This window comes from Elephas maximus, chromosome 9, assembly GCF_024166365.1.
Source record: "Elephas maximus indicus isolate mEleMax1 chromosome 9, mEleMax1 primary haplotype, whole genome shotgun sequence".
Lineage (NCBI taxonomy): Eukaryota > Metazoa > Chordata > Mammalia > Proboscidea > Elephantidae > Elephas > Elephas maximus.
In genome coordinates, this window is record NC_064827.1 from 112,831,434 (window position 1) to 112,843,721 (window position 12,288).

At 39.7% G+C, this 12,288-nt stretch overlaps 1 protein-coding gene across 5 annotated transcripts in view; it reads left to right on the forward strand.

Moving 5' to 3' along the window:
• Positions 1–8,793, forward strand: part of PTPDC1 (protein tyrosine phosphatase domain containing 1) — a 109,549-nt gene extending 100,756 nt beyond the window's left edge. For 4 of the 5 annotated variants that reach the window (XM_049895817.1, XM_049895816.1, XM_049895819.1 and 1 more), the window contains one exon: positions 6,098–8,792. In XM_049895817.1, the coding sequence (XP_049751774.1) occupies positions 6,098–6,214 (117 nt within the window). In that variant the 3' untranslated portion in view covers positions 6,215–8,792. Of the gene's footprint in view, positions 1–6,097 lie in introns of all 5 variants that reach the window. The other variant, XM_049895815.1, reaches the window with a different exon arrangement.
• The last annotated feature ends 3,495 nt before the right edge of the window (positions 8,794–12,288 follow it).

Sequence of the window (12,288 nt, forward strand, 5' to 3'; positions counted from 1 at the left end):
TGAAAAAACAAGTGAAACAATCATGCTTATGACAAGCTAGGAGCCCTGAGCATCAAAGGCAAAGTTAGAAAATGGACTGAATGGCAAGGGAAGGAAGAAGAGATTCAGAAGCGGAGAGGAGTTACCAGACCTGAATCGCCAGGATACCTCATGCACCATTGACGGGAGCAGCTGCAGTGGGTCGGTGGTAGAGTTTGGCTGCAGTTGCCTCAGGGAGAAGCAGCCAGCCACACAGCCTACTCACACCTCCAGAACTAGAGAAGAACGGTGCTGTCTGCAAAAGCTAAGTACTTGCGTATATTTTACCACGCCCCCAGCCCCCAAGCCAGCTTCGGTGGCTGTTGATTTCCCTGGGCCTGGCCATGTTGAGCACCTGGAGCCATCCTCCCAGCCTTGGAGTAGGAATAGATTCATAATTGGGGGAAAAGATAATCTGCCAGCTCCACTAATGGGTGGGGAGCTCAGGACAGAAGAGGCTCCTATCCAGGCATAAACAGTCCGTGGACTTTGAATACCTTTCCCCCCCTGCATGGACCTGTGTGGGCCTGATTCAGGAGAACAGGCTCTTACTGGCAGACTGCAACCATTTCAGCTGTGAGGTGAAGAGGTGGGTGTTTGATATTTGACACCACTTTGCCTATTAAACAGGGTTCTCACCTACCCACATAAGAGGCATAAGGACTGGTGGCCCCACTCAGGTCACCCAGCCACTCATAACAGGGGTCCAAGGATAATTGGCACCTCCCAGTCCTTACAAACAAAAGCACTGGGTGCCCATGGTCCACCTGCAGAACCCACCCACCTGCACACTCTTGGGAACAGGGACACGCTTTCCTCACAGACATTCAAAGGGAGGTTCTCAGCCCCCTGCCTTTTTCAGAGCATGACCCCCTACTGCAACATAATAAAGGGAATTTATACAAAGCCAACAGCCAACATCATCCTAAATGGAGACAGTCTGAAAGCATTTCCCTTGAGATTGGGAACCAGACAAGCATGCCCTTTATCACCACTCTTATTCAACATTGTGCTGGAAGTCCTAGCCAGGGCAATTAGGCAAGATAAAGAAATAAAGGGCATCCAGATTAGTAAGGAAGAAGTAAAAGTATCTCTACTTGCAGATCACATGATCTTATACACAGAAAACCCTAAAGAATCCTCAAGAAAACTGCTGAAACTAATAGAAGAGTTCAGCACAGGATCAGGATACAAAATAAACATATAAAAATCAGTTGGATTCCTCTACACCAAAAAAAAAAGAACATCGAGGAGGAAATCACCAAATGAATACCATTTACAGTAGCCCCCAAGAAGATAAAATACCTAGGAATAAATCTTACCAGAGATCTAAAAGATGTGTACAAAGAAAACTGCAAGACATTGCTGCAAGAAACCAAAAGAGACCTATGTAAATGGAAAAACATAAGTTGCTCATGGATAGGAAGACTTAACATTGTAAAAATGTCCGTTCTACCAAAAGCGATCTATAGATACAATTCAATTCCGATTCAAACTGCAACGACATTTTTAAATGAGATGGAGAAACAAATCACCAACTTCATATGGAAGGGAAAGAGGCCCCGGATAAGTAAAGCATTGCTGAAAAAGAAGAACAAAGTAGGAAGCCTCACTCTACCTGATTTTAGAAACTATTATACTGCCACAGTAGTCAAAACGGCCTGGTACTGGTACAACAGATACATAGGCCAATGGAACAGAATTGAGAATCCAGACATAATCCATCCACCTATGAGCAGATGATATTTGACAAAGGCCCAAAGTCAGTTAAATGAGGAAAAGATGGTCTAATAAATAGTGCTGGCATAACTGTATATCCATCTGCAAAAAGTTGAAACAAGACCCATACCTTACTCCATGCACAAAAACAAACTTAAAATGGATCAAAGACCTAAATATAAAATCTAAAATGATAAAGATCATGGAAGAAAAATAGGGACAATGCTAGGAGCCCTAATACATGGCATAAACAGCATATACAACATTACTAACAATGCAGAAGAAAAACTAGATAACTGGGAGCTCCTAAAAATCAAACACCTATGCTCATCCAAAGACTTCACCAAAGGAGTAAAAGGATTACCTACAGACTGGGAAAAAGTTTTTAGCTATGACATTTCCGATCAGCACCTGATCTCTAAAATCTACATGATACTGCAAAAACTCAACTGCATAAAGACAAATAACCTAATTTAAAAAGTTGGCAAAGGATATGAACAGGAACTTACTTCACTAAAGAAGACATTCAGGTAGCTAACAGATATATGAAGAAATGCTCACAATCTTTAGGCATTAGTGAAATGCAAATCAAAACTACAATGAGATTCCATCTCATTCCAACAAGGCTGGCATTAGTCCAAAAAACACAAAATAATAGATGTTGGAGAGGTTGTGGAGAGACTGGAACACTTATACACTGCTGATGGGAATATAAAATGGTACAACCATTTTGGAAATTGATTTGGCACTTCCTTAAAAACTAGAAATAGAATTACCATACAATCCAGCAATCCCACTCCTTGGAATATATCCTAGAGAAATAAGAGCCTTTACACGAACAGATATATGCACACCCATGTTCATTGCAGCACTGTTTACAATAGCAAAAAGATGAAAGCAACCAAGGTGCCCATTGGTGGATGAATGGATAAATAAATTATGATGTATTCACACAGTGGAATACTAGGCATCGATAAAAAACAATGATGAATCTGTGAAACATTTCGTAACATGGAGGAATCTGGAAGGCATTATGCTGAGTGAAATTAGTCAGTTGCAAAAGGACAAATATTGTATAAGACCACTATTATAAGAACTGGAGAAATAGTTTAAACAGAGAAGAAAATACTCTTCGATGGTTACTAGAGGAGAGAGGGAGGGTGAGGGGTTTTCATTAATTAGATAGTAGAAAAGAATTATTTTAGGTGAAGGGAAAGACAGGACAATACAAGCAAGGCCAGCACAACCGGACTAAACTAAAAGTAAAGAAGTTTCCTCAATAAACTGAATGCTTCAAAGGCCAGTGTAGCAGGGCAGGGGTTTGGGGACCATGGTTTCAGGGGACAGCTAAGTCAACTGGCGTAATAAAATCTATTAAGAAAACATTCTGCATCCCACTTTGGCGAGTGGCTTCTGGGATCTTAAACGCTAGCAATCGGCCATCTAAGATGTATGAATTGGTCTCAACCCACCTGGAGCAAAGGAGAACGAAGAACGCTAAGGACACAAGGTAATTATGAACCCAAGAGACAGAAAGGACCACATAAACCAGCAACTACATCAGCCTGAGACCAGAAGAACTAGATGGTGCCTGGCTACAACCAATGACTCCCCTGACAGAGAACACAGCAGAGACCCCTGAGGGAGCAAGCGAACAGTGGGATGCAGACCCAAAATTCTCATGAAACGACCAGACTTAATGATCTGACTGACACTAGAAGGACCCTGGAGATCATGGTTCCCAGACTTTCTGTTAGCCCAAGACTGGAACCATTCCCAAAGCCAACTCTTCAGACAGGGATCGGACTGGACTATAGGATAGAAAGAGAAACCGTGGTGGTATAGTGGTTAAGAGCTATGGCTGCTAACCAAAACGTCGGCGGTTCGAATCCACCAGGCACTCCTTGGAAATTCTGTGGGCCAGTTCTACCCTGTCCCATAGGGTTGCTATGAGTCGGAATCGACTCAACAGCAACGAGTTTGGTTTTTTTTTTTTTTGATTTATGGGATAGAAAATGATACTGGTGAAGAGTAAGCTTCTTGGATCAAGTAGACGCATAAGACTATGTTAGCATTTCCTGTCTGGAGGGGAGATGAGAGGGCAGAGGGGGTCAGAAGCTGGCCGAATGGCCACGAAAATATAGAGTGGAGGAAAGGAGTGTGCTGTCTCATTAAGGGGAGAGCAATTAGGCATATAGAGCAAGGTGTACATAAATTTTTGTATGAGAGATTGACTCAGTTTGTAAACTTTCACTTAAAGCACAATAAAAATTAAAAGAAAAAAATGAAACAGAGTTTCTGTAAATTAAAAGAAGAGTTTTATTCAGATTCAAAGATTTGCAAATCAGGAAATGCCAAAATGAAAGTTCAAAATTGTGTTCTGAAGAGGGAGCAAAAGCAAACATCTTTTATACATGATTTTGCAGAACTTTGTAGAGTTGGGAAGAGTATGACGTACATTGATTGGTTGACAGCCAACATGCTCTCTTAAGACTCATTGACCAAGAATTTCTATTGGCTGGGGTGCTCAGCCTTAGCCACAATTTCTCACTTTCTGGAGCTGGTTCCTTCCCTTTCTTGCAGCATTCTGAGTGGGCCACCTCAGAATGTTGCAGAACAAATTATCTTGGTCAAGAGTGTGGTCATGGGTCATATACTCTAAAAAGCAGAATCAGGAGCCTAGGACAAAATGGAGGCTGACACAGGACATTTTAGTTATGTCAAGCGCCTTGGTTTTAGATTGCTGTTTCACAGCACGAGCCATTCTCCGTTCTTTAGTTTCCAAAGTGACCTGCCTGAAACACGAGTTATATAATCCAAAAAAATTTGTATTTACATTTTCATAGACTGAGAGGCTGTATTTTAGTGTTTAAGAAAATAAACAATTGAAACTTACTAATATTAAAAATGAGCTTTTACAAATAGGATAGACAGTAGTTAAGATTAAATTTCTGAGTTAACTGGGGGGGGAAAAAAACCTTAATATTGGTTTCACTGAAAATGGTAGGAATTCTTGATAACCTCTGTTGCCCTTAGTGAATGATTAGATATACCAGTTGTTTTAAATCTGCCTGTAGGAATGTTAGGAGATATTTCTGTGTTGATCTCTCACATTTCTGCATAGTCTTGTGAGCAGAGGCATTGATAGCTTTTTTCCAGACTAGCTGTTCAAGGATGTTTGTGTAATGTCTGTCTCCAGGGCAGAGAACAGATGTGTTTGCTATTCAATGTAATAAAGATAATGTTTCCCTTTGGGGCAAAGATCAGGCAGATTTGCTTGCGGCCCCCTTTTAAAAGATTGAGGTTCCTCAGCTGTGATGCAAGTCACCCCCATTGGACTTGTAGGGCAAGGGGGGATGTGAGGTGGACATGAAGCTCGTGCTGCCTGCTGCACCATGAGTAATGAAGTCATTTGTCTCTGACCCAGGAATCTCGTGTCTTCTGCCAGCACCCATGAAACTGTGGTAGGCTAACTTGTTAGCTTAGAAGTAGGGTAAATCTCAGATCCTTCAAAGTTCTTGACAAAGGCATAACAGCCTTCTCTTTATCAAGATTTATTGGAGAAGAAAAGATTCTAGGAGAGAAGCACTAACCAAGCGATCCTGATTGTTTCTCAATGGGTCACATATTACTTGGGGAATGGGGTTGGGGAGAGGTGTGGTAATTGCTCTGGTTCTCTTTTCCACCATCACTTCTAATCCCAGAGTATGGTGAGCTTTGGGGAAGAATCCAAATATGTGTACATGGTACATTCCTACCAAGGAGAATGGAAGCTAACTTTTGTTGAGTTTTTTGTATATACCAAGCATACATCAGACTTTCATACCTGATTTCAAAAATCCTAAGGGGAGCAGGTGGGTATTATTATCTCTGTTTTACAGAGGAGGAAATTAAGGCCCAGAGAGGTTAGTTGGCATGAGGCTACACAGCTGTCAAGTGGTAAGCCCAAGCTTCCCACTTGGTCGCTGTGACTCTGCTGCCCAGAGTGGCCTTAAGGGTCTCTTCTGAGTGCAGAACTTAAACTTGATGTGCATTGTTTTAATGAGGGAGACTTTTCTCTTCTATCATGAGTAATTAGTCGCTGAATTAAAAACTTACTTCACACTCAGTCGTCGCTTGCGCTCATGACTAGGTGTGTGTGATTATGCTAAATATACAGACACTAGATTTGAGTTTTCATTCGTAAGTTTGGTATTGACATGGTTGGCTGTTTTACTATAGTCTTTTGTATATTTATAAAAAATATAATTTTATTTATTAGTCTTAGTTTTTTTTCTCCACTCATCTCTTTTTTCCCAAAATAGAGACTGGGTAAAATTCTTGTTACAATGTCCTGAAAATAGATTTTCTTTGTCATCAGGTTAATTTCGATTCTGAAAATGGACCAGTAGTTTACAACACCCTAAAGAAAATATTTAAACACGCGCTGGAAGAAAAAAGAAAAATGACAAAAGATGGCCCTAAGCCCGATGTTTAGTCAAGCTGCCTTTCCTCACATGATGCGTACTTCAGACCTGAAGACGCAGATAACGCTTCTGTTCCTTTGTAACTGAGCTGACGTTTGTAGAGCTACATTTTCTCATAGCGCTTTACTAACAATATTATTGGTTTATGTCGCAAATGATCTTTTCTGTTTGGAGCTGTTATTTATTTTAAAATATCCTTGAGCTACATTTCTGTGTTGGAAAATTGCCATAAAGTTGGTGCCCCTTTCTTTTATTTATTTAACTGAAATAATATTGTTGTATTAACATTTTAAGTATGTGGTGTTTACATCTTTATTCTTTTTGACATTTTGGAAAAAGTTGTAACTCTTCTTTCCAAAACAATTATTTTGTTGACAGACCTCTTCCTAGAGTTGTTACCAAATAGATCATTTTAATTGTAAAATCTCACTGTGTATCCATTCCACTTTGAAACACTGTCTAAAGAAGTCACCAAGTGTCTTAAAAATGTTTTATATTTGTTACTAATAAGATTTGTTTATACAGCATTTTTAGAGGAATTTTTAAAAATTTTGAAAGTTTTGGTTGTTTTATAAATCTGGCAAAAGTTTTCAAAGTGTATTGTTTTTCAAGGTGATTGAATTTTATGTTAAGAATTGAATGTGAAATGGTTGGGTTTTTCTTTTTTCCTTGTAGAAAGTAGATCTGCTCTCTTTGTCAGTATCCCAGACAACCTTTCTAGCCTTTGCCATCACAAGAAGGCAAGAACAGTTCTCAAGACATTAGCCTTATTTCCAGTCCACTGAGTTGCTGCTTAGCCAAATCGCCATCTTGACACCGGAAGTAGGGCCAGAGACAGACAGTGTGGGCAGCTGCTAAGAAGCAAGACTCACCTTTTTACTCCCAATGATTGCACAGAAAGCAGAGCTGTGGCTGAGGACAGCCTCAAAGGGGAGGCTCGGGTCGGCCTGCCCTGCTCTGTTTGGGGTGCCGCAACCACTCCTGAAGCTAGCTGCAGAAAGACATGCCTGGGCCACTGTTCATGCTGAGCATACATTTGCCTGAGCAGCCCAGCCCTGGCCCCATACCTTCCAAATCTGAGATTTCATAGGCCCACTTACTCAGGGCTCTAACTTTGGCTGAATTTTTGCTATGAGAATTAAGATTTTTAAATTGAATTTGACCCATGGAGGTTATATTCATCCTACTGGCTTTAGATAACAAGGGGTGGCCACCTAAACTAGGTCCTTCCAGACCAAACTATCAATCAACAACCAAAGCTATAACTTATTTAAATGAATGGGGGTATCATAGCTCAAGCCACATCAAAAATATTTTAGTCATTATCCATCTTATTAATTCTGATGGCAAATGCTAAATACAGTTCTCTGACACTCTGCTTGAATTTTCTGATGAAATCTAATCCAATGAATTTTAATGAGCTGGATTGGCCATTCCTGAAATCTCTCATTTTCAAGTGCCTGATCTGGGAAAGAAGGAGAGAAAATAATTACATTTTACCCAATGGTATATTATAAAGATACATTTTTTACCCAAAGAAAAAAATGCTAGTCCTAATCTCACTAAGCTCTGTGTGACAGGTGACATCCATAGCCCGTTTGACAAACTGGTTATTTGCTTATGCATCTGAAACATTCATTCCAAATTAAAGAAGAAACACTGTAAAGACACGATGTGATTATAGAAGTGCACATCTAAAAATCTAACTTAACCAGCCATGAAATAGAGATAAGACTGGGAAAATAGAAGATTTATTATATAAGGCCATATATATATATATATCGTATTTGAATAAAAGTGAAAAGAACAACCCACAACCCTTGTCTTCTACGTCTTTAACTTGGTGATCATGAGCATAATGCATATCTTGATGATAAAGATGAAATTCTACTATTAAATTATCCTGATAGGCAGATTGAGCTTTAGGCTAAATAGTCAGCTAGTCAGTTCAGAGTGTCTAAGGATGGCGGGACCAGGATAGGAGAGTTCCTAGGCAGATGGTTGAGGAAATTCTCCAGGCTGACAAGATTCTTACCTTCCTATATTTGAATGGGTGAGAAGTTAAATAAGTTCTTTGTGGCCCCAAAATATGGAAATCTTACCTCTTAAAAAACATTATAGTGTTGCTAAATTCACCTCAGCCACAGTGGGGGAAGAGTAAGAGCACATACACATTAAGAACTTGCTACCAATCCTGGTCAAAAGGGGGGAAATGCAAAGCAGAATTTCAAAATCTCATGGGCTCCAGACTTTCTCTAGTCAACTGATTTTTGAAAAGGGTGCTAAGTCCATTCAGTAGGGAAAAAAGAGTATTTTTAATAAATGATATTGGGAAAATTGGATTTCCACATGCAGAAAAATGAAACAGGATCCATGCCTCACACCATACACACAAACAAATTCAAAATGCACTAAACACCTAAACATAAAAACTAAAACCATAAAACTCATAGAAGAAAATGCAGGGGCAATGCTGTCAGGCCTGACTTTTAACAGTGAAATATATAATGACAAAAGCATAAACAGCAAAAGATACATAAATGGGACCTCATAAAAATTAAAACCTTTTAGTCATCAAAAGACTACCAAAGTGAAAAGACAAGCTACCAACTGGGAGAATATCTTTGGAAACCACATATCTGATAAGAATATTAAATATATATATATATATATATATATAAAACTTCGACAACTTAAAAACAAAAAGGCAGTGCAATCATAAAATGGGCAAAGGGCTTAAATAAACATTTCACCAAAGAGGACATTCAAATGGCCACCAAACACATGAAAAAATGTTCAACATCATTAGCCATCAGAGAGATGCAAATGAAAACAACGAGATACCATTTCACTCCCACCAGGATGGCTAAGATTAAAAGAAAAAAAAAAATGTTGGCAAGGATATGAGAAAATTGGAACCCTTATCCATTGCTGGTGGGAATGCAAAATGGTACAGCCATTATGGAAAACTGTGGTGGTTCCTCAAAAAGCTAAAATTCCAGCAATTCCACTCCTAGGCATATACCCGAAAGACTTGAAAACAGAGACTCAAACAGAGACTTGTATACCAATGTTCACTGCAGCACTACTCACAATAACCAAAAGATGAAAACAACCTAAATGTCCAGCAAATGAATGAATAAACAAAATGTGGTACATGTATACAATGGAATGCTACTCAGCCTGTAGAAGAAATGAAGTCTTGATACATGCCACAATATGGATGGAGCTTGAAGGCATGCTCCTTTTGTCAATCACAAAAGGACAAATATTGTATGATTTCACTTATATAAAAAGCCAAGAACAGGCAAATGTATAGAGACCATAGTTTATTAGTGGTTACCAGAGGTGGGAGTAGTTGCTTATGGAGTACTGAGTTTTGGTTTATGGTGATGGGATAATTGCATTGATGATGCGTAGGGTTGCACGGCTGGTTATTGTAATTGCTGTCAATAAAGTTGTACACCTGTAAAAAGTCAAATTGGCAAAAGTTGTGTGATAAATGTATTCATGACAATGACCAAAAAAAAAACGCTGCTGAGGCTGCTTATGTATAACCAAACACCTCATGGAATTTTGTTCCTTGGTTTGGCGTAGTGTCGTGGTTTCATGGGTTATCCCAGATAATTAGCCTAGTAATATGTCTAGTGCTTTTGTTTTGCCACCTAGTTCATTGCTTGGTGCCTGGGGTCTTAAAAACTTACAAGTGGCCATTCAAGCTACAACAGTTGGTCTTTATTTGCCTGGAGCAACAGAGGAAGAAGGAGAATCAGGAATGGGAGGAGGATATGGAATGCGTGGCTAATTGTTTCCATAAGCAACTGACTCCTTTGCCATGAGACCAGAACTGGAGGGTGCTGGCTACGATTACTGAACATTTGGATCAAAGATTCTGTAGAATAATCCTGATCAGACGGGGGAAAATGCAGAACAGAATTTTAAATTCTCATGGACTCCAGACTTTCTGGATCCATGGTGGCTAGATGAACCCCTGAAACTATTGCCACATATCTGTGAGTTTATCGTACGGTGGTGGCTTGCTTGTTGCTCTGATACTGGAAACTTTGCAACCAGTGTTTCAAATACCAGCAGGATCACCCTTGGTGGACAGGTTTCAGCTGAGCTTCCAGACTAAGGCAGACTAGGAAGAAGGACATGGCTGTCTACTTCTGAAAAAATTGTCTAGGGAAAAACTTATGAATAGCAGTGAAGCATTGTCTGATATAGTGCCAAAAGATGAGCCCCTCAGGTTGGAAGGCTCTCAAAATACGACTAGGGAAGAGCTGCCTCCTCAAAGTAGAGTTGACCTTGATGACGTGGATGGAGTCAAGTTTTTGGGACCTTCATTTGCTGATGTGGCATGACTCAAAATGGGAAGAAACAGCTGCAAATATCCATTAATAATAGGAATGTTAAATGTACAAAATATGAATCTAGAAAATTGAAAGTCAACAAAAATGAGATGTAACACACAAAGATTGATATCCTAGGCATTAGTGAGCTGAAATGGACTGGTATTGGCCATTTTGAATCAGATAATTATATGGTCTACTATTCTGGGAATGACAAATTGAAGAGGAATGGCATTGCGTTCATCACCAAAAAGAACCTTCCAAGATCTATCTGGAAACACAACACTGTCAGTGATGGGATAATATCCATACATCTACAAGGAAGACCACTTAATATGACTAATTCAAATTTATGCACAAACCACTAAGGCCAAAGATGAAGAAATTGAAGATTTTTACCAACTTCTGCAGCCTGAAATTGATCAAATATGCAATCAAGATTCATTGATAATTACTGGTGATTAGATTGTGAACGTTGGAAACAAAGAAGGAAAACACAGCCTTGGTGATAGAACCGACGATGGAGATTGCATGATAGAATGTTGCAAGACCTACGACTTCTTCATTGCAGATACCTTTTTTCAACAAATAAATTGTGACTGTACACCTGGACCTCGCCAGATGAAATACCCAGGAATCCAATGAACTGTGTCTGTGGAAAGAGACAATGAAAGACCTTAATATCATCAGTCAGAACGAGGCCAGAGGCTGACTGTGGAACAGAGCAGCAATTGCTCGTATGCAAGTTCAAGTTGTTCGATAATTTTCGCAGTCAGTTGGATCACCTTTCTTGGGAATAGGCATAAATATGGATCTCTTCCAGTCGATTGGCCAGGTAACTATCTTCCAAATTTCTTTAAGTGGACGAATGAGCACTTCCAGCACTGCATCTGTTTGTTGAAACATCTCAGTTGATATTCCGTCAATTCCTGGAGCCTTGTGTTTCGCCAGTGCCTTCAGTGCAGCTTGGACTTCTTCAGTACCATTGGATCTTGATCATATGCTACCTCTTGAAATGGTTGAATGTCAACTAGTTCTTTTTGGTATAATGACTGTATATTCCTTCCATATTATTTTGATGCTTCCTGCGTCGTTTAATATTTTCCCCATAGAATCCTTCACTATTGCAACTCGAGGCTTGAATTTTTTCTTCAGTTCTTTCAGTTTGAGAAACACCAAACACTTTCTCCCTGTTCGTTTTCTATCTCCAGGTCTTTGCACATGTCATTATAATACTTCACTTTGTCTTCTTGAGCCACCCTTTGAAATCTTTTGCTCACTTCTCTTACTTCATCATTTCTTCCTTGTCCTTTAGCTGCTTGATATTTGTGAGCAAGTTTCAGAGTCACCTCTGACATCCATCTTGGTCTTTTCTTTCTTTCCTGTCTTTTCGATGACTCTTGCTTTCTTCATGTATGATGTCCTTGATATCATTCCACAACTCGTCTGGTCTTCAGTCACTAGTGTTCAATGTGTCAAATCTATTCCTCAGATGGTCTCTAAATTCAGGTGGGATATACTCAAGGTCATACTTTAGTTCTCATGGACTTGCTCTGATTTTCTTTGGTTTCAGCTTGAACTTGCATATGAGCAATGGATGGTCTGTTCCACAGTTGGCCTCTGGCCTTGCTCAGACTGATGATACCGAGCTTTTCCATCATCTCTTTCCACAGATATAGTCGATTTGATTCCTGTGTATTCCATCTGGCGAGGTCCATGTGTATAGTCGCTGT